Below are 21912 nucleotides of genomic sequence, written 5' to 3'. Positions count from 1 at the left end.
TGGGGAGCCCTAGGAGAATGATGGCTTCGCCGCGGCCCTGTACGATCTTCAGAATCTTTGGGTGCTTGGTAACCCGGAATTTGCTCCGGGGTGCGACCTCCAAGGCCACCTTCTGCCAAGTCTCGATCACGCGTGGCTCGAATTCCATATCCCATGTACCACGCCAGGCGATTTCACACCTATCCTCCTTCAAGTGTCGGTGATACGTGAAAGCGCAAGCGTTCCCTTTTGAGCCATTCCAAATAGCCATATCTTCTAGCTTGGGCATGCGAAGCGCAGCTGTCCCCGCGCTTTGTAATAACTCGGAAACTTTGATGCTGTCACTCTTGGCTGTGAGGACTTTCGATGTCAGAGTTAAAGAGCGTAGTCGTTCCCACTTGCAGGTTGGTCCACAGGATCGAAAGAAGTAGCGGGCGTCGGCCATGAAAGCCACAGAGACTGATTTGAGCTCATGGCTGCGTCTGGCCAAAGCTCTACTCGTCTTCAAGACTGGTTGTTCTTTGAGCTGATCCCATGATGGTATGAGTCCTGACCACACTGCGGGGGAAGAAAATATGGAGTTCTCGAACACGAAAGACTCGTGGACGTGTTCGAACATCTTGATTTTCTCGACTCTTTTAGGTAGGCCCTCAAGGAAGGCCGCAGTTCCTAAGCATGCGAGTTAGCGGCAAAACGGTGCAAATCCGTCGCAAAGAGTCGAGAGATAGGACGGGGAATAAGAAACGGTGGAATTGGTATGATCGTCATGTAACTGTACCATTTGCGTCATAGTTCCCATCCAACAGGGCCATTGCTTGGTGCCCATCATGGTCGGCAAGCCATGGCTGGTAGACGACCTCTTTCAGCCCAGTGAGCTTTTCGAGCAGTTGCTGCAAAGTACTCGTGGAAAATTGGCGACGACAGTGGCGACGTATTCTGAACCTTTTGACAGAGGCGACGCTTGGGAGAGGCTCTCTCTTGAAGCTCAAATCGATTTCCTTGTGAACTCTCCCCAAAGCGCCAAGATTCGGGCTAGACACCCGTTGTCCTTTTTGCCAGCCATGGCACGGGTCGTGGTATGGACGGAGAGGAATTTCTGGCTCTCGTGGTTCGGAGTTTGATGTGGGTTTGCCGTTTGCGAACCCGTCGGGGCGATAAAAGTGCCAATTTTTGAACCAGTGCTCTCGGTCACTGGGAGATTGCGCGCTGAGCTCCAAATCGATACCGCCGCGGACGGTTTCATCTGGCTTCCAAGCAGCCAGGATGATATAGAGCTTCGATATCGCACCTCTCATCATTTTGTTGTTACCGCAAGTCCAGGAGTATGATTCCGGGCGTGTGCAGCATCGGCAGCTGTATGGCCGGAGCTCCATATTCAGCCAGATGTTCCTGACCATGGGCCTTATGCGGGGACTGATGATAGCTTCGAACTCCTCAAGGCAAGGAATCTGCAAATGTAGGCTTTGAAAATTTCTCGGTTCGATGAACGCCTGCCACTCCTTGCAGACTGTTGCGCAGGCGGTCCAGCTGCCCTCGGGAGCGCATTCCAAGATCATCAGGCGGATCTCTGCAGGCAGTGAGAACCAGTCGGGTGCCGCTGAATTTCGGCTTTCAGTATCACTTCCGCTGCTATCCATTGTTGTCGGTCTCGCATTCAATCGTTGTTGTGATGGAATTGTTGTTGTGAGTGCCCTTGCACTGTTGCTGATAGATGGCGTTACTGCCCGCTGCGAGTCTGCAGCGAAAACTCCCGGTCTTATCAAGAAGAAGCAGCCTATAGGCCCAAATTGCACCGTGGAGGTGTCGGCGTAGAGGTGTCGGCTGGGAGATGTTGGATGGAGGTTGTGTGCCGGATGGGGAGTTTTCTTCGGAGGATAAGTTAGACAACAAGGACAGTGGAGGAGTTGAGTCGACAAGTCGGAAAGAGGGTAGGTTACAGTGTTCCTACCACCATACCTAGGTTACGGAAAGAGCCTTCAACTTCGCACCTCATTCGGGAAGGTTCAACGCAGGAAACAAATCGGCAGGAGGGAACTAAATCTAAGGCAGTCGTGAGGTGAATGGCCCTCGAGGATGGCAGCACTCAAATGAAAAGGCCAGGAGCAGAACACAACACGATCAACGCAACAAGATCGAGACACGCGTAATCCAGAATAGTGATCCGTAAATTTTGTTGGAGAGTCTATAGCCCAAGTCCCATGTAGGTAGCTAATGCAAACCACGCACGCCTCCCAAACCGCCAGCCCAATGCTAAAAAAAAAAGGAAGTTCCCTTCACCCGCCAGCCATGCTGCAAATAATTCGACTTTTTCTCCGTCATGGTGGAAATTCGTCATTTTTCTTCTTTTCAGTTGCCATAACACCCCCATGTCTATCTTTCGCTGGCGAAACAAAGTTGGTGAGCTCAAATCCCACTCTTGCAAGAAGGTGCCACTCAGGCCGGGCGCCGTGCCGTGGCATCGTAATGTGCCAGGTCTAGTAGTTACAGTGGACGCCGAGCCGTAAAAAAGCACAGCCATCAACTCATGGGTGCTTTGTGCTGGTTTCGTTTACTTGCGCCGTCTCGTCTTCGGTGCCGGAGCGGGTTCGGGAGACGGCTCGACGGCCTGTCTCTTCTTGGTCGTCTGCTTCCTGGGTCTCGGAGGCGGCGGGGGCTCGGAGTGCAGGTGGCCCAGTTCCTCCATGGCCGTGGTGTTCTCCCACGAGAGGCAGCGGTAATTCGTCGGTTCGGGCGTCGGCTCATGATGACGGCCTCTCGTGCTCATGCGCTTAGAGTCTCTCCTCTTGTCCTTCTTGTCCTTCTTCTCCTCTTTCTCCTTCTCTTCTTCCTCGGGCTCTGGAATGGCGAGGTACTTCTTCCGGTTCTCCATGTTCTTAACGATCTTGTCCCTGAAGGCCACCACCTCCTTCCTAAGTCGCAATTCGTTGAAGCCGCGCGGATCGAGCCACTTGAGCAGCTCATCGACCTGCTCCGGCTCGCTGTAGTAGCCCCACTGGCCGGCGTTGTGAACACTGGTTGCGCCCTCTTCCAGTTTCTTGCGTTCTGGGACAGTCATGTCGAACTTGGCCTTGTACTCAGCCTGGTACTCAGGGTCCGTGTCGATGTAACCCTCACGTTCCAAGTCGTCAGGGCCTTGGACCCATATGCATCCGTTCGCATATTCGGCTGCGGCAGTCGAGCTGTCTGGAAGTCCACCATAAGGCATTCCATTTCGCTCAAACCAGTAGTACCTGTTCCAGAATCGGTCTTTGCCGAGGACTCTTGTGCGTCCACAGTCTGCTTCGCGAAGGTCGTTGTCGATGACGGCAATCTCATCCTCGCACTTCTTGATGAACTCCTCCTTCTTCGTAATGTCCTTGAGGACCTTGATGAACTGCTTTGACTGCTTCGGTGCCTTGGCGGCTTCGGCCTTCTCCTTCCGCACTTTCTCTTCTTTGCGCTTCCGCTGCCTTTCCGCGGCACGGTCGTTGGCACGACGAATGTTTCGGCGAGGAGCACCCTCTTCGTCTGAATCAGCAACCTCATCCTCAGCATCTGCAATGGAGTCGTCTGCGTCGGTCATCTTGACATCTTCGTCCGGCTTAGCGTCAGGAGGCGGTGAGGGCGGCATGTTATCAGGCAGCATGATCTTGCGCTGATCATTCAAGACACGCAGTTCCTCCAAGCTGTGAAGTGTTAGCGACATACCGCGAAAAACACATCGGAGCAGAACTTACGCTTGCTTTCTCTGCCGTTGCCAATCAATCTTCTCCTTGCGGAAGGCGGTCATCTGTTCGCTGCACTCCTCCATGTACGTGCGCATAGCCTTCGTTCGCGTCGTAAGCAGGCAAATGACTTGCAGCGCCTGGATCCGGTAGTTCACGTCGAGTTTGGCGTAGTGCTCCCTGACGGTATCCTGCGTGGGCTCCTCCACATCCGGCGGAACGATCTGTGCCAGTAGGTCCTCACACTGTTCCTGAAGGCGTTCGTTTTTGGATAGTTGATGCAAGAGACCCACGATGATCCTTTCCCAGCCTCCGTTCTGGAAGTTGCGCTTCCGCAGTTCCTCGATCCAGTCGTAGTCCTCAAGGACCTCCTCTGCACGGTGCCTGATCTCGGGCTCCACGTTTTGGCTCTCCTTCTCGGCGGCTCTCGCTTCGGCAAGCAGTCTCTCGGCTTCAGCTTTTGCGAGACTGCTTCGAGTAGCCCTCGCAGGCGGGCGATCAGTTTCTGGAGTAGGTTCCTTGGTTTCCTCTTCCTCTTCTTCCTCAGAATCCTCCTCTTCCTCATCCAACTCGGGTAATTGCACGTTGACCTTACCACCGTCCGCCTCCGCACTGACAAGTTGCTTGAGAACCGCGCAGTGAATCTCCTCGAACAGTTGCACCTTCGTCTCCTCAGACGCGACGCACATTGCCTCAACGAAATCATCAAAGGTGAATGAGTCCAGCTTGAAGATCTCGCAGTAGACATTGAGGGTGTCCCACGCCTCCAGGAACGAACCCACAGACTTCATCGAGACCTTGTCCTGCATGCTGCTGCTGCCATTGGAGCTGGCGTCGACATCGGTCGGGGGATCATTGCAAAGGAACGACAAAGTCGGTCTGGTGACACCGTCTCTCATTGGAACTTGCAAATCCTCGATGGGGTACTTCGGGGGTGGCGGAGGCAGAGGAGGTTCGGGAGCAGACATGGAATGCGGCAGCTGTTGATTCCTGAAGTTGAGAGGAAGCTGGAAGGGATTTTTGTGCGGAGGCGCCTGAAATATGCCATGGTCAGAACCTGCCAGCATGCCTGGTGAGGCTTTGCCGTCACCCGGGAAGTCTGGAGATTGGTGCTGCAGCTTTCCCTTCTGGTTCTTTGGCGCGGGTTTCAGTTCGGGTAACCTAGCCGGGCCGTTTTGCATGGCTCCGTTTACACCGTTGCCGTTTGCTACGTTTGCCTCCTGGCCATGCGGCTGGTTGGCCCGCTTCTGTGCCTGGATCTGCTTCCGCTCCATCAACTTGGTGTCGTAGCGCAAATGCGAAGGGATTCGCGAGTCGATGTGATATTGCGCAGCGTAGTCGTGCTTCACGAGCCATGGAGCTCCGTTCCAAGCTTCGCGGGTAACCGTCTTCTTGATGAAGGAACGCAACACCGATTTGGTGAAAATTTTACGATCGCGGAAGATGTGGTCGTCGTCTACGACAGCTTCTGCGCCGGGCCTTTCCTCGAGACTAACGGTGTATCTCGTGTACGGGGGAGTCAGGGTGCCGTCGGGCAAAACCTTACCGCCAAACCGGGTCTTCTCTCTAACAACACCCTGCAGCCTCTCACCGTCTGCGGTGCTAACCGTCACAGCCTCGCCAGGGTAATAATCTGCCCTGAATTCTTCAAATACCATATCAACAAGCGTATCGATTCGGGAGACGGTTTGGAATTGGACGCGACGCAGGACCGGGCCCTTCAGAGCTTCGGGGAATGCCTGTTCGACTTCCTCGGCACCAGCAAGCTGCCGGGGCGTTAGTGACTTCGCGCGGGGACAGCGTGAGTGGGCTCACCTCGCTCTTGAGAGCTTCAAAAAATGTTAGGCCTGAGTGCCCTGTGATCTGGCAAATGAATCGTCGCTGTGCGGTGTGAGCAAGTCTTGGCCCATAGCCCCACCCGAACTAGAAACGCACCTGTTTGTAGAAATCCATTCTTCCCCGAGTTAGCTCGGAACAGTTCCAAGGTCGCGAAAACGAGAGGCTCACCTGATCAGATAGTCTTCGTAGTGGGCAAAGACTTCGCCGGTCTGTGGAATATGCCAGACCTGAGGGTTTACATTAGTATTCGGCGCATCGTCCGCGAAACCCAGTTCTCGAACCTCTGCATTGTCGTCCTTGATGTCCTTGGGCGGCAAGAACTGCACCGGTTTGCGCTTGAAAAGAACCTGCACAGCAAGTCAGTGGTTCGCGATCCCCTCGGCGCGTCAAAGGGCCGTACCATGGTGGCGGTGGACTACAATGGCATGTTCCAAAAGTCGAGGCCCAAACGCGCGACGGAGCTGGATCCGCCAGCTCTTATACCGATATAAGTGGTACTAGAGACTCCCAAGAAACATTTGCCGGTCGATATGAGCGCGTTGTGCTGGTCGTGGCGGTTTGTTGTGGTCGCGGCCGGAGAGGGCGGAGGCGCGGTCGCGGTGTCGGGCAGGGGAGGGCGGGTTCGGCGGTGCACTTACACGCGGTATGGCGGACGCGGTGCGGGTCGAATGAGACGTGTCGGGAGGCTAGATGAAGGTATAAATGGCGATGTCGACGGATGTGGTTGAGGTCGCGGGCTGATGGAGGAAACGCGCAGCCTGCGAATCGTGGGTGAAACGTCGAGGGGAAAAAAACAAAAGGTGCAAAGGGAAGTGGTGAGCTTGGGGAAAAGAGAAGGGCGCCAGTGAAAAGCGGTCCGCTTGGCCCGGGCCCACGCCCGCATCCCATCTCCCAGAGCGCTGCACACCAGGCCTCCCCTCCACCCGCACGACTCCGTCCACCTCGGGAATTCCACACCCGCGTCGGCCACCCGCGATTTTGTACTCGTTGAGCTCGCCGCCGCCGGAGCAATCGAACGAGCACTCAACCAACCGGAAAGGCTTCGGTTTGATCGAATTATCTCTCGATATGTCTGCTGCACCATCCGGCCTGAAAGGGTAGGCTATTTTTCGTCAATCACCTCCTCGGGGCTACGACCGGAGGACCACCGTTTCACCACCACACCGCCTTGAAATTCGCTTTAAAATGCCTCAGTCATAAGTCTGACACTCTTGGTTTATTTGAAGTCTTTTTTGTGTTATTGCGACAGAAGACGCGCAAGAACAGCCCCGATATCAACGCCGGGAGCCTCCGATATGGCCATCCCGGGTCTCTGAGCTCCGTGTAAGTCATTTCCGCAGATATGCGTCCTACTGCAGTTAATCAAGTAAATTTTGATACCGCATGGCCCAAACTGTGCTCGATATTCGTTTGTTCTGTTCATTCGTTTGCTGAAGGCAGACAATGGGTTGTGTCCAAGGGGCCCACGACCCCCGGTCCCCCTGCTCGCCCGTTAGCTCCAAAATGTTGTTTCTCGCCTGGTACATGGCTGCTAGTGGATCTGAGTGCTGCTGTCAGCCTCCAGACACGTGAGCCTGAGCATTTTGATTGGCTCCCACAGACCAGGTCCCCACGGGACGAAGCGTCTCTTTTAGACTTCCGGTAACTGGCCGTCATCACTGGCACGCAAAAGTTTCGCCCACGAACACGACATTTGTCTTGTTTTTCGCATTTCTTATATCTTCAATATCGTAGCGGCATCTTCCAGCCGGACATTTATCTTCATTTTATGATGCAAAGTAGACCACCATGAATCCCACCCAGCTGCCGACAACCCCCACCGCGCAGTAGGAGCTGGTGAACATGAGGGGCAAGAACTCGTACCGCTTTCCGAAAACGATCTGGTGAAGCAGCGAACAGTAAAGAATCAGGGGGATGCTGATTGCGATGTAGAGAGTGCTGAATCGGTCAAGGAGGAAGAACCTGGCCTTTCTTGAGGCCGGTGCCAACCGGTCAAACGTCAATAAGAACAGGATCAACCAGAAGATAGTATAGACCGTCTTGATCGGAAATTCCGCCGGAGTGAACAGAAGAGGGAACAGGGATACGTGCCCAGCCACGGCGAGAGGCCGGAACGCGCTCAGGTAGCGGCGATCCTTGAGTGCGATGAGACTGAACGGAATGATGACAAGCAGGATGGCCTTCTCATGCACATGCCATCCGAAAAGGAACGAGGCATAGCCACACAACGTCACAGCTCCGATGAAGGTATCCCAAGTCGGCGGTGCCTGGAAGAAGAGCTTGATGAGAGGCAAGACCTGGAAGAAGAGCGTCAAAGCGAAGCAGGTTCGCGGGCTGATTTCCGGCAGCACCGCAAACGCCGTATCACCCACGAGCCCTCTGGTGACGCTGTTGATGGCCTCCGCCTTGACAGGGAGATTGAGTCTGGGTGCCGCTGGAACCTCGTCAGTTTGTGAAGGAACCCTCAGAACGGCCAACACTTACCATAGATCAGGAGACGGTCTGCGAAGGAGTACAACGCCCAGATGTTGGGGGCCCAGTATGCATGGCAGAGACCACGCGAGAACGGGAACAGACGACTGAAGATCTGCGGGATCTGGTCCAACGCCGCGAATGGTCCGAATGCAGCTCCGAAGATGGCTGCGATACCGCCGCCCAGCTTGATGCAGTTGAAAAACTGGATTCTAAAGATGGACTTGGGCGAAAGGCAGTAGGCACGAAGCAGAAAGACGAAGTATGCCGGGGCGAGGTACAAGTAGATGTGCTTCATGCACAACAATGCCGCGAACACCAGCCCGCTGCCTAACAACCCAGACTTGGACCGGGCGAGAACCAGAGACAAGATGAGAACGCCGTACATGGCCCCGTTGTACTGGAAGTGGATGTGATCGATGATGAGAAGACCAGGAGAGAGCAGAATCGAAATAGCGGCCGCTTGAGCCGCTCGTCTCGTCGCGCCTGTCGCGGTGTCGATGTAACTGAGACTTCATTAGCATCGCCGGCCGGCGCAAGGTCTTGAAATGCACTCACCGCTGCAGAGCATAGACCAGAACCAGCTCCGAAATGATGACGGTCCATCTCTGGAAGTAGACCGTCTGCCAGCTATCGTATTCCAAGTTGTACACCTTGAGCATGGCTGGGTCGACCAGCTTCGCGACCTGGGACATGGCCCATTCGAAGTAGGCGAAGAAAGGAGGGTAGTCGAGGGTCCATTCCGACGTCTTTTCGTAGTACCATTGGGGGAAAGGAAGGCTGTTCGTGATGGCGAGCCAGTTTCGGTGGACTTCGAAGTCGGTGGATTTACTTCGCGACAGGTCAGTTATGGTGGTGGTGGTGGTGGTGGTGGCTTCTTGGAGTCGGGCGGCGGTCCACTTACTAGGCCGGGAAGAGGAGAACCTTGAGAGCGCCTGCGACGAGCGCGCATTGAGAGAGGGTTGGGTATGATTCGGCCATTTTGGCGCGTTCCGAGACTGCTCAGGAAACTGTCCGCATTGAACTGGGCGGTGCCGTGAGAGCTTCAGTTTAGCGTGGTGGCAGAAAGCTGTAGCTGCTTGATGGGCAAGAGGAAAATCACAGGCCACCTTCACTTTCGTCAGGGGTCCTGCTCTCAATGGAAAGCTGCAGCTTCCATTCAATGACAGGGGCCGGTACATGAGGGTCCGTGCAGAAATCGCGGTGAAACCAGCACTCGGTTTTCTAGAAGTGGGCCAATCTGGACCCCTCCACTGGGCTCCCCCTTCTATTGTGGCTGATGTCATTCTACCGGGTGTTCAAGCCACATGTTTGAATTGATTTTGCCGCCTCACTTTATCTTCGTCTCCGATGCAAGGAACCGCGGGCGCGTCCATCCAGGGACAAGCGCCGGGCAGACAACAGCGCCAAAAACCAGCTCGGCGGTGTCTCCAGATTTTCCCATTCCAGCTCGGGCCAGGACGCCAGGTTCTCAGAGTGGACTGGGGTCCCTTTATTTCGTGAAGGTCTCCAACAAAGGCTCATGCTCCGTCTAAGACAGCGAAACAGAACCCAAGCTTCGTCTTCAGAATCCATCATCACGAGATTCCACGGCCTCTTCGGAGTCAACTAGACGTTTCTAGATCGGCTTGGGCTGTAAAGAGATGTCATCTGCTCAATTCCTTTTTATTTCAGCTGCTGCTTAACTCAATTCGCTTTTCGGAAATAAACGCCGACAGAAACCTTCCAAAAACGTGCTGGGTGATCCATCTGGCCAGGAGCTTTACCAGCAGCAGCAGCAGCACCTTTGTCACTTTTTTGTGCCAACCTGTCCTCAACCCACAGACGCCGCACCACCACCAACAACCCCTGCTTGGAGATTCTCGACTTGGCGGGTTTCCAACCATCTCTGTTGCTCCCACGCACTTTTGGATCCTTCGTCTTTTTCAATTTATTTTCTTCAATTCTACCCTCGTTCCAGGAGCTTGCTCTTGTGTTTTAATAAGCAATTGATCGACCCTGTGGGCGTACGGCCGGCTTCGTTACTTGATACCCATCCCTTCATCTCCACAACCTCCAGACGGTAGCTCCCGCGTGCTACCCAGCCTTCAGTCGCGATGCGTGTGTCGCAAGCTCCCCTGAGCTCGACGCTCGCCTTCTTGCTCGGTGCGAGCTTGACACAAGCTCAGTACCTCATCAACGAGCTCAGTTTCGGCTACACTGGCAGGTGAGAAGCTTCTTGAACCGCAACTTCTTTGCGCGCCGACCATCTTGCAGATCAGGCGCCTTCAGAGAGCTTCCGGCTAACCACAACTCCAAACAGCATATCGCCCAACAACGATGGCCACGTTCCCAACTTTGTTCTCCAGGGACAACCGAACCACCCCGAGATCCTCTCCAACAAGGTTATCCTCACACCCGTCGCCCCTGGGAACCAGCGCGGCTCCATCTGGAGCACCCAGAAGGTGCAGCACAGCAACTGGATCGCCGACATCGATTTCCGAGCCAACGGCGGCGAGCGCGCTGGTGGAAACCTCAACATTTGGCTCACCAATGGCGGCTCCAACGACGTCGGCATGAGCTCGGCCTACACCGCTGGTCGCTTCGACGGTCTCGTACTTGTCGTCGATGGCCACGGCGGTACTGGCGGCATGGTGCGCGGCTTCTTGAACGACCGCTCGACCGACTACAAGGCCCAGAGTGATATCAGCGGCCTTGCCTTTGGCCATTGCCAGTACCACTACCGAAACCTCGGTCGCCCCAGCCAGATCAAGCTGCGCCAGACCCCTAGCGTCTTCAAGGTTGAGATCGACGGCCGCCTTTGCTTCGAGACCGACAAGGTCAAGATCCCTCCTGGCTACTCCTTTGGTATCACCGCTGCTAGCGCCGACAACCCGGACTCTTTCGAGATCTTCAAGATGGTCGTCATGTCCGACTCGCTCCACGCCAGCGAGAACCAGCAGCAGAACCAGGGCCAGCAGCAGCAGCAGCAGAACCAGGGCCAGCAGCAGCAGCAGCAGGCCCACGAGCAGAAGGCCAACCAGGGCCAGCCCAACAACCCGCGTAGCGGCAACGATGACTACGTCGACCTCAACGCTATTCCCGATTCCGCTGCCGACAGTATCACGTCGTCCAAGGCCCAGTTCGCTGACCTACACAACCGCCTGCAGTCCGTCAACCATCAAATCGGCCAAATCTTCCAGTCTGTGAACAAGTACGGCCAGCATGCCGAGAACCGCCATGCCGAAACTTCACAGATTATTGATGCCCTCCGCCAGGAGCTCCGCAGCCTTCAGAAGATCAACGACATCGACGGCCGCATCAGCGGCCTCGAGCGCGAAATCCGTGCTATGCGCACCGATTTGAACCTGCAGATGAAGAACACGGAGCACTCGCTCAAGGGTTACATGAGCGAACACCACTCCACCCTGTCTTCCAACATCGTCAATGCCGCCCCTGGCCATGGCAAACTCATCATGGTCATTGTCGGCTCTCAGATCGTACTCGCCGTCGGTTATGTCTTGTACAAGAGGAAGAAGAACTCCATGCCTAAGAAGTACTTGTAGGATTAAAGACGATAAGGGTGAGGATAGGTGATTCGAAGATGGCGTGTGGGGAGGCTAACTGTATAAATCGTGTACGTTTGGTTGCATAACGCACGGTTTGGCCAATGATTTTGACCGCATCGCTGCAAACGGAAGCGTCGCTACTCAGCCCTGCGTAGCGTCATGCGGCTACATAAGGGCGAGGAGCACATCGAGAGTACACGTAAAGATGAGGGCGGCATCAAGGTGAAGAGGACATATTCAAGTCGTAGGTGCACGTATGAGAGAATTGAAAAGCATTCAAAGTTCAATATGTTGCGTCTGCTCAAATGCGCACAAGCATGTACGATTGAAGCGTTGATCCAACTATTGTTGATCTAAGGTATATTTTCCTGAACTAAGCCATTGTCTCCGTTACCTAGGTAAGGAATCAAATGCCATCTTCAAAGCATACCCGTCGGACCTTCTGTTCCGAATTGGTCTTGGTTTATTGATCCCATTGAGTAGTCTTGAGACGAACTCGCTCAAAATCTCACCTTCTCATTACCGAGGCCTTGGGTCGGCAAACACCCCTGTCTCATGGCTTGGCTGGACCTTCCGGGTCGACATGTCATGACAACTGAGCAAACCTTGAGCGTAGGATATCCCATTCCAGCTATAAAGTGGAGTTCGATCAATGTTTAAAACTTCCAGGTCGGAGCAGTTGATACTGCTGATGCGGGGTTCCCCTCATTCCCCCTTCTTGGCTCGAACTACCGACCACAGTTCCCATCGCAGTCCCTTTACCGAGTCCGGGGTAATGCAAACCGAACGGGCGTCGCAGACTTTGGTGATGTTCGTCAACGTCCCACTTCCCCAGACGTCTCCCCAGATCGCCGGGATTCCCTCCCTGTCCTCGGTGTATCATTGATGAAAAGGCACGCGTGATTTGGACGAAAGGTGCTTGGCATAACTAAAAACGACTACACAGCCCATCCCCTTGAACTGTTAGGGTCTTGGATTACACGTCTACGATGCTGGCCTTGCTTTCAACCGCTCTCCCGCCTCCCTCCCAGCATCCTATGCTTCATGTTATAAAACGGCTATTCCGACGTTCCATCCCTCTGGTTGAAGTCGTTCATCAGCAGTAGTGAGGTGAGAAACCCGCGGACATGAGGAACTCAAAGGAGCAAAAGCCCGACATTGCTCTTGAGCACGCAGACGACGTCGCTCTTGAGAACCTGGATACCAACCCGAAAGATGTGACCCTCGACGCCGCGGCTAAAGGCCAGGGCGTGTCGGGTTACGAGACCTTGACGCTCTGGGAGACATTCAAGGCCTTCAAGGTCTGCTCAGCGACATGCTTTGCTGTTGCCTTCAGTGCAGCCACGGATGGTTATCAGATCGGGTGAGTCATTGTCGTGCAAACATTCATCTCAACTCAAAGAGTTGGGCATCGGGAATAGATGAGGATGATGGATGGAGCTTTCATGAGACTGACATAGAACACCCAGAATCAATGGAAACATCATCGCCAACCCGGGCTTCATCAACCAGTTCGCCACAGAGACAACTTCCCGCGGCCAACCAAACCTCGCAGCCCCCATCCTAAGCGCCTGGAGCTCCATCATGTCCGTCGGCCAGATCATCGGCATGACGACCGTCCCCTTCCTCTCCGACCGCTTCGGCCGCAAGGGCGCCATGTACTGGTACTGGTTCATCCTGTCCATGAGCATCCTCTGCGAGTCTTTGGCCAGGACGTGGCCCGTCTGGCTGGTCGCCAAGCTCCTCGCGGGCATCGGCGTCGGCTGCCTCCAGTCCACCGTCCCGACATACATCGCCGAGGTCGCCCCCACCAGGATCCGCGGCAGTCTCCTGCTGGCGTACAACTTCTGGTTCGCCCTAGGCCAGTTCTTCGCCCCCGTCGCGCTGCAGGTCATGTCCCAGTATGCGCCCGAGGACTGGAAGACGCCCATCTACACGCAGTGGAGCCAGATCGGCCTCATGATCATCATCTACGCCTTCATCCCTGAGTCGCCCGCCTGGTGCGTGACGCGGGGGAAGCTCGACGCGGCCCGGAAGAGCCTGCGCTGGCTCTACCGGGGCGTCGCGGACTACGACCTCGAGCAGCAGCTCCAGCTCCTCGTCATCGCCGTCGACCACGAGGTCGAGGTGGCGCGGTCGCAGGCCAACGTCAAGTGGTACGCCATCTTCAAGGGCGTCGACGGGAAGAGGACCGTCACGGCGCTGTGGACGCTCATGACGCAGCAGTTCGTCGGGCTGACGCTGTTTTCGACGTTTGCGAGTTACTTCTTCAGGCAGGCCGGCATCGAGGACCCGTTCCAGGCGACTTGCATCACGTCCGGCATCAACATCGCCTCTGGTTTGATCTTCATTCTTATTGCCGATAAGGTTGGTCGGAGATGGATCTCGTGCAGCGGGTCGACTCTGTCGTGGGTGGCTTGTGTGGCTATTGGGATCCTTGGGGTGGTGCCTAGGAGGGGACCGACTTTCATCCTGCTGGTTTTCTTTGCGTGCCTGTGGAGTGAGTGTCCCGGCGATTCTCTACCCTTGATAAAACCTGGAGCAAGCTAACTTTTCTCGAAACCAGACATTGGCATGACGGCCAACGGCGCCACAGGATGGGGCTTCATCGGAGAAATCTCGTCCCAGAGACTTCGCCCTTACACAGCCGGCTTTGGTGCCGCCTCGACAGCAGTGGCCGGGGTCGTCATGAACGTCCTGACCCCTTACATGGTCGATGGAAACCGCTGGAACTGGGAGCTCAAGACGGCCTGGTTTTACACCGGGGTGGGACTGCCCTTCGTGGTGGCTATGTGGTTCCTGATACCCGAGACCAAAGGGTATGTTTGGTCTTCTCGTCGATTCGCCATGACTAACACCAAGCTAACCGTGATGAACAGACGGTCCGCCGCAGAACTCGACGAATTGTTCGAGCGTGGAATCAAGCCCTGGAGGTTCCACAAGACTGCCACGGCGACGGAGCGTCTCGTCAATGCTGGTATCGATCGGGATGTCGGGGAGGATGCTGAGAAAAGAGGCCTGTGAGTACATTCACATACAGAAGTTGGAAGGATCCATGTACAGAAATCCAAATATACTGCACATCTGCTACTCACTCTGACCGGGCTCGTGCTGCCCATCATGTTTTTTGAACGGCAGCAGGTAACCACTTTTTCAATACCGTTAGTTGGTCCGCAGGAGACAACCTTTTTCAACTTCCATTACACTTTTGGCCACGAAATACTTTTCAGCGTCTTTAGTAACTGTCGCCAAGGTGTCAACAGCCCCCACGGTCTCCCCCGAGCCTTCGTGCTCTCCCATCGAGTGCCGACCAACCCCCCCTCCCCCCCAAAAAGACCCCCAGATGTCCACCAGAAACAGACTTTTCGATGTGTTTTTTTTGATTGGATCAAGGAATCTCTCAAACAAATGAATTGGCCTACTCCCGCATATACGTATCTTTTGGTGTTAGTTGGCACTCGATGAGATATTCTTCATGACCTGAGGTGGTTGAACCACAACTGGTGATGCCCGTACGAGACATAGGAAAACAACCACCTGTGAATTCTTCTTAATACCACTATGCTCATATTTCTCATACTCGCTTCAGAGGTGTTATTCTTCGTTGTCCCTTATATCCATTTTCGTCTGCTTCCGTGTTACTGTTGCCGTGCTTCTTGTCGGCGTCCACGATCACGGCCTTCCATCCACCACTCCCGGCCATTCTAAGTTTCAGGAACCACCCAGCCCAACGGTTAAAGACCAAATAAGCACCATGTGGCAAAGGGGGTGCCTGACCCTGAACCGAATTCTCGTGAACTCAATTGCTGCTGTCCCGGTCTGGTTGCGCCGTCCAGGTTACTACTGATTTCCTTTCGCCGATACCTTATATTATATATACATAAACAGCTCCCGGGACCGGGACAATTCTTCTTTGGAAAATATCCTGGCAGGCTCTTCGTGTGTTTCGCTCAACATCACTCAACTTACCTCTCTCTCCTCTACCACCTCGAGCTTCGTACACACATCACCTACCACCTACCCGCCTTTTGGCTAGTCAAACATCCGACATTGTCGTCAGGTACAGGTTTGTCTTCCCGTTTCTTTTCTTTCACGCATTGCATTCCTGATATCTTCAAGCGTTCCGTTCTGTTGTTTCTACCTCCTCAACCAATCACCTACTTCTTCAACATGTCCGCGCCTTATATGGATACCTGTCACGCTGGCTTCGAGGCCGAGCGGTCAGAAGTCTCAACAACAGCGTATCACTACCAAGTCGACGTAACCCGCCGCGCGGACTTCAACTCCACAAGGCACGCGGTCGAGTCCATGTCCTTTAGGATGGCCGCCAATGGACAGATCAGACTCATCGGTATCCCTCGCAACTTTTTCACCGGTCAGAGCCCCTACAACTTTCAAGGAGACTTGGTGATCCGCCCAAGGGAGCAAGCTGGCATCCTCCCGCAGCGTGCCTCCTTCGAACCTCCCACGCCGCACGCCCTCAACTTCTTCACGGACGCCTCTTTTCCCGGCAAGGATTCCTGGGAGGGGGCTCCCAGGATCAGCTCCCCCAAGAACCCGGCATCCATGGCCATTGCTTGGAAGAGTTGGCCTGGAATCGCCAACACGAAATATAACAAGCGCAGTTTTCAACTTGTCGGTTGCACAGACTTCCGCGTCGCCGAACTTCACGCGCTCGTCCTCGCCCTCGAAACTGCCACCGTCGTCTGCCGCCTTCAACCCAAGATGCAGCGAGTGTCGATCTTTTCCGACTGTCAGGACGCGATCCGCAAACTCATGAAGGCCGACTCTGAAAGCAACCGGAACGACCCTCTCGTACGACGCGCAGTGGACGCCTCCCACAACCTCGACAAGAAGGGCATCCGCGTCCTCGTTCATTGGGTACCCGGGCACGCCAACATCGAGGGCAACGAAGTCGTCGACGACCTCGCCTGGCGAACACGCATTTGCAAGAACCCGAAAGCGATGCCAGCAGAGATTCCCGTCCTTATGAAGGAATACGAGATCCCCGAGCACCTCCTGGCCATCGAAGAGACCAACCACATCGACTTCCACAAATCGAGAAAAGCAAGACTCTCCCCCTATCACCAAACCCTCCCAGCACCTTCTTATCAGAGCTTGCCTTGGAACAATCAAACCCCCATGGGAGCCTTCCAATACCCTGCACCAGTTGTTTTCTGATTCACACCACCACAAACAAACAAACAAAAAAAAGGAGAGAGAGAAGAGAGATGGTCTGAGATGATGCGTTGTATTGTATTTGGTTCATGTATCTTGTTGATTGGTTTGGACAACGGTTTTGGATACCATTTTTGTTTGGTGTTTTTTGGGCCTGTTTTCTTTCTTCTTGTATACAAGCCGAGTCCTGAAAACACTGTCACTCTTCCTGCCACATGAGGTGGAGGTTTAACGAGGGCAGTGGGGACGTGGAATATAAGGCTTTCAAAAACTTTTCTTGTTCCAGTTGATGCTTGTGATGTGAATGATGTTCTCAATATGTGTTCGTCATCTATAAGCGGTTGAGTTCCAACTAACTCCTGTCCCATCAGTCTTACTCCAAAAGAAGCAACCTTGCTGATTGGCCCAATATCTAGACGGGGATGGTTGTTCTGGCGTCAATTGGGAATCGGTGGGATAAGGTACGTTGACCTTAATGACAATATTATCGGTAACTAACTTCGCAGTCGCTACTCTTGATGCGCTATGCATCGACAACTTTGTGAGCGGCCATCTTTGACATCCGTTGTCCATGATAATAGTGAGAAGGTGACGATGGAGGTACTCCACGACACTAACACTGGGGAAAGGACCCTGAAATGACGTCATAGCAAGCAGGCAATTCAGCTGACTTATTTTAACTGTCTTTTGCTGAGATATATATGAATATTTGGCTGCAAGCAGAAAAGGAAGATGTCTATCGTGGGTTTACAACACAGCAACAAACTGGGCAGGTTCCCTAATACTAGAGTACCTTAGGTAGTGAGGAAAGGGTGGGAGGTCGCTGCCTACCCCAGAACCTTGACGAGTCTAACCGCAGCCAACGCTAGGCCTTTTACGGACTAGACCAAAAGATGCCGCATATTCCCAATTAGGAAATAAAACGAGATCTGGCATCTGACATATCGACTTCAGAAATCGACTGTGAACCCCTTATCCCACGATCAAATTATTCATCTCTCAATTAGAAGATGAGGGGTTTCTAGAATTTGCGCATTCTAAGCTGATGGGCTTACATTAAGTGTCTAGCCCGCCAAGTCACCTCGTTACCCCAATCACCCTAAGTCGCCAAGGAGCACCCCGGACCAAGGGTCGAACAGGGTCATCTTCTCCTCTCTACTCACTTCACAGACCCCATCATGTCGGCATCTTCTCCTACCACGGGTAAAGAAACGCATCTGCTTCTGCGATTCGTCGATTCCGGTCAAGCAGAGCCCAAGAAGAAGAAATCTCATAAAAAGAGCCGAGGAGGGTGTGTGGCATGCAAGAAGAGGAAAGTGAAAGTGAGTCGGCCCTGAGGGATATATATACACAAACCTCTCGAATCTGATAAGAACGCTAGTGCGACGAGAAGACACCATGTACTAACTGCCTCCGGCGGAACGAGACATGCCAACCACCCCATACTTCGTCGTCACCCGGCAAGGAAGCGACGCCTCCCGCACCACCACGCCCGTTCGATCCGTCCGGGCCAGTCAACCTCTTACACATGGAACTCTTCCACCACTTCCAGCATCAGACCGCACCTACGCTCTGCTTCGCTGAAGTATGGGGCCCCGCCATCTCCATCGCGTTCAAGGTGAGACTTGCTTGACCTTCTCCTGCCCTCAGAACCATGGATTCACGAAGAGGGACGATAGAAGGAGTACCTCATGACCGCAATGTTAGCCACATCCGCCCGCCATCTCAGCATCCTACAGCCCGAGAACGCCGTGTATTCTGAAGCGGCCATGGCGCTGCTGTCCCGCGCCTGCGCCTCCTTCAGCGCGGCACTAGATGCGCAGGACGGGGGTGAGAAGCACGATGCGCTGTTCTTCACTGCGATGCTGATACACTACCTCACCTGGTGCAACCTGGACTTCTTGGAGAGCCAGACGGAAGAAGACGATAGTCAGGGGCCAGATCTAAGAAGAGATCAACTCTTCCTCCTCAGCTCCGGCGTAAGAGTCTTCCTCCACAAGACCCGAGCCCAAGGCCCGTCCAGCATCTTCGCCAACATGTCCTCCATATCCCAATGCAGCGCCCTCGAGAACATCGTCGAGGCCCAAGGCATGGACAGCGACGCCATCGTGCAGGCTTTCATGGAGCGGTACGACGCGATAGGGGCACCGAAGCCCTCACCTCCCGTGCCGGTCCCGGAGCAGGCGTCTGTGGTAGATCGAGAGGCCTACCGCGCGATCGTCTCAAGACTCTCCGTCATCCTGGCGCTCTGCGAGTACAAGGACGCGAACGCGACGCCGCCGGAGAGATCGGACATTGAGCGCTACGTCTTCTCGTTTCCCCTGTTCTGCGTGGGCACGTTTCTGGACATGATTGGCGCCGGGGACGCGCGTGCGGTGCTCGTGCTGTATCACTTCTATCGGACGTCCATGTTGATTATGGGGGACGGGGTGCCTTGGTGGGCGGCTGGGCGATTTGAGGTTATGGTGAGGGTGCTTGGAGAAGAGTTGGAAAGGAGGCATGTGGGAAGATTTGTTAGGGGGTTATCATAGTACGTCGTCGAATCATTGGCGTTGAACCGAGGTTGTTGCGTTTTTGTCAAGGAGCATGGTGCAATCGACGCAGTTGGAATATGGTTTGAGTCTTATTACTTTTCTGGGTATCATTACAAATTTGTCAAAATTACACAAGGAAATCTATGATGTCCGCGGTTCACCGCTCGCTACTTCTCCTCATTCCTCTTCCACAAAGCTTTCGTAATCAGCCCCGGGGCGCCCAGGCCCAACTCATACGGCAACCCAGCCCGCTGATCCCTCGTGGAAGACGTCGCCGGCAGATAAGGCGGCGGCGGAGACGGGCTCCTGAAGGACGCCACAGAGGACACCGAAGACACCGACGGAGACGCCAGGCCCCCTCCTTGCAGATACGAGCTGAGGTCGCTTGCGGACATTCCTGGGATGTTGTCTCGTGCGAACTGGCGCGTCTGCGGAGGCACTGCCGGCAGGTCCATGGTTGAGATCGAGCTGACCGAGCTGGCTCGCGATGCCGGCCTTACCACCTCGTACTGGTGCGAAGCGTTTACGTTACGAAGGGGCCGGGTGGACATGGTGCGCATCTCGAGGTCGTCTTCTGTTGTTGTGCCGGGGCCGGGGACGACGCCGATCAGCCCGTCTACTTCGCCCAGCTTGTACAAGTCATCGCGACTAGCGCGGCCCAGAGGGGGGAGATTTGTAGTATCCTTCAGCTGAGCCCCGATTCTCATCATGGCGAATGAATCCAGGGTCTCGGTCCACGTTGGTAGGCGACAGATGTACCATACAAGGAGGGTGAGGCAGATTGCCTGGATGCTGATGAGTGCGCTGAGCCCAACGGTGGCGCCGAGGCTGTATCGCGGTGCGACGAACTCGGTGCCGGTGAGGTTGTAAATCGTCCTCGCCGCATCGTTGGATGCCGCGTCTTGCAGCACAGCGACGTTGGACAGGTACATGCCGACGCCCAGAGTGCTCTGCACGACCGTCGAGTGGCGCAGGCCTTGGGTCATCCTGAAGATCGATTTCGGAAGCTTCGGCAGCGTGCATCCGTTGTAGATGGAAGGGTACCAGGAGTCGTATTCGTCGTTGTTGGAGTTGTACGGCAACTGCCAATCACGCAGTGGCGGTTCCAGGGCGCATCCCTTATTTTGGGTTTTGCGAGTAGCGTCGTCAGAGGCGGTAAAGTTCTCGGGTATCTGGCCATCGGGAAACGTCTGGTTCAAGAAATCAAGCACAGATCGCGGGTATGAGCCTTCGCCGAACAGAGACTCGACGGTGGGTCTCAAAGGACCTTGAGACGACGCCCACCCACCGTACACATCGCGGTTCCATTCTTCATCAGGCCTGAGAGGTGTCAGCTTGCTTCTTTCTTTTTGGAGGCTGAACTTACTGTGCGGTTATGAGATTGCCCAGCCAGTCGTAATCGTGGAACTCCTCTCTCATTTCCGCATCTGTTGGCCATAGTCCAACGATCCCAGACGGGCGAAGCTTGGTGTAGAAATTGCCCAATTCGAAGAACGCACGAGTTGTCTTGGCTGTGCACATGATCGTTACATTTTCAGCAGAATCCGAGATGAAGTCGTGAGCTTGCGATGCCTCGCTGCTGATTTGCGCGTCGATAAACAAGAATTCCTCAATGTCCTTTTGCTGCCGTGGAGGCGGCAACACCCGCTCGACTTCGGCGTGCTTGTAGTTGTCCGGCATGCAAATTCTGATCCCGACCCCAAAGCCTTCGAGAGCGGTCGAGAAGCCGTCGCATTTCGATGGGAATTCATCACTAGCCACCACCAGGCAGTCGGCGGTCGAGCTGAGCCTAACGGAGTGCTGTCTGAGGGGGCCAGTCGTGGTGCCTGCCGGCATAGCTGATACCCAGAAAGCCTCGTCATACTTCTGCTCGGGGCCTGTCACAAAGCTTCGGTGGTTGTCTCCATCTCGCCAAAGGTTCTGCTGGACGCTGGCCGATGTGATGTTGATCATGTTGGATCTCAGAACACCCATGATGTTGGGTACGTCGGTTGGAGCCTTGAGCAGAGCGGGCTCCGGCTCTTTGCCGATTCTCTTTGCCTGATGCCTGTCTCCATCGCAAGTACGATCCCACTTCGTCAATGGTTTCGAGCTTTCACATGGGTATACCATGCGAGCGGACACCGGCATCAGAAGGGATTGAAGAGGCAGCTGTACCGCAGCTTGAGCTCGGTCAGAGGTGGCCAAGCAAACCATGAACGGGACACTTACCAAGTAGCAGAAGACCAGTTGCGAACAGGAGGTACGGTGAAGTATCCCCTCGTGAGAGTGAGGCCGTCCATTTGTTGTCGGCGAGGGCGAGGACCTGTCGGAGGCTGAGGGACTGTTGATGGGATCGTCGTTGAGAGTACACGACGACACCGTGAGCCAAAAGAGCCGCAACGCATGGCAAAGCAATGACAGCTGTCACGGTGCTAAAGAACGGCGCCACGCGCATCCATCGTTCGTACCTGTCGAGATCATCTTGCATGAAAATGTCCCAAGCGCGGGACGTTATTTGTCGATTGACGACACATACGATGATCCACGGAATAAGCAAGAAGAAGAGGTATACAATTAGAATGTAAATTGGGCGCCTAGAGTATCGCAGAGGTTGTCGAGACATGTCAACCGCCTTGGAAGCCGTATACCTAGGCGGTAGTCGTTCACTTGAGGTCG

The 21912-nt window shown here is 54.6% G+C and overlaps 6 protein-coding genes across 6 annotated transcripts; 4 read left to right on the top strand and 2 right to left on the bottom strand.

Annotated features, from left to right (window-relative positions):
- Nucleotides 1-2527: 2527 nt before the first annotated feature.
- On the bottom strand, nucleotides 2528-8975 carry CkaCkLH20_09884 (uncharacterized protein; the record flags this gene model as incomplete). The annotated part of the gene is made up of 9 exons (XM_038892599.1): nucleotides 2528-3644; nucleotides 3696-5449; nucleotides 5499-5564; nucleotides 5619-5637; nucleotides 5691-5869; nucleotides 7334-7956; nucleotides 8007-8500; nucleotides 8553-8825; nucleotides 8899-8975. 9 exons carry the CDS (start codon nucleotides 8973-8975, stop codon nucleotides 2528-2530), a joined length of 4602 nt encoding a protein of 1533 aa, XP_038742166.1.
- A 1115-nt stretch (nucleotides 8976-10090) lies between these two features.
- On the top strand, nucleotides 10091-11539 carry CkaCkLH20_09883 (legume-like lectin family protein; the record flags this gene model as incomplete). Its single annotated transcript, XM_038892598.1, has 2 exons — nucleotides 10091-10200; nucleotides 10297-11539. 2 exons carry the CDS (start codon nucleotides 10091-10093, stop codon nucleotides 11537-11539), a joined length of 1353 nt encoding a protein of 450 aa, XP_038742165.1.
- Nucleotides 11540-12669: 1130 nt separating this feature from the next.
- CkaCkLH20_09882 (uncharacterized protein) lies at nucleotides 12670-14566 on the top strand (the record flags this gene model as incomplete). The annotated part of the gene is made up of 4 exons (XM_038892597.1): nucleotides 12670-12905; nucleotides 13012-14042; nucleotides 14109-14361; nucleotides 14422-14566. 4 exons carry the CDS (start codon nucleotides 12670-12672, stop codon nucleotides 14564-14566), a joined length of 1665 nt encoding a protein of 554 aa, XP_038742164.1.
- A 1146-nt stretch (nucleotides 14567-15712) lies between these two features.
- Nucleotides 15713-16723, top strand: CkaCkLH20_09881 (uncharacterized protein; the record flags this gene model as incomplete). Its single annotated transcript, XM_038892596.1, has 1 exon — nucleotides 15713-16723. The coding sequence occupies one exon, from the start codon at nucleotides 15713-15715 to the stop codon at nucleotides 16721-16723; it is 1011 nt and encodes a 336-aa protein (XP_038742163.1).
- A 1525-nt stretch (nucleotides 16724-18248) lies between these two features.
- Nucleotides 18249-19251, top strand: CkaCkLH20_09880 (C6 transcription factor; the record flags this gene model as incomplete). Its single annotated transcript, XM_038892595.1, has 2 exons — nucleotides 18249-18338; nucleotides 18400-19251. The coding sequence occupies 2 exons, from the start codon at nucleotides 18249-18251 to the stop codon at nucleotides 19249-19251; spliced, it is 942 nt and encodes a 313-aa protein (XP_038742162.1).
- Nucleotides 19252-19421: 170 nt separating this feature from the next.
- On the bottom strand, nucleotides 19422-21536 carry CkaCkLH20_09879 (uncharacterized protein; the record flags this gene model as incomplete). The annotated part of the gene is made up of 3 exons (XM_038892594.1): nucleotides 19422-20574; nucleotides 20621-21301; nucleotides 21466-21536. The coding sequence occupies 3 exons, from the start codon at nucleotides 21534-21536 to the stop codon at nucleotides 19422-19424; spliced, it is 1905 nt and encodes a 634-aa protein (XP_038742161.1).
- Nucleotides 21537-21912: the final 376 nt, after the last annotated feature.

The sequence above is a fragment of the Colletotrichum karsti genome, assembly GCF_011947395.1.
Source record: "Colletotrichum karsti strain CkLH20 chromosome Unknown Scaffold36, whole genome shotgun sequence".
Classification (NCBI taxonomy): Eukaryota; Fungi; Ascomycota; class Sordariomycetes; order Glomerellales; family Glomerellaceae; genus Colletotrichum; species Colletotrichum karsti.
Note: the sequence above shows the minus strand (reverse complement) of the source record. Positions and strands in the feature narration are given on the sequence as shown.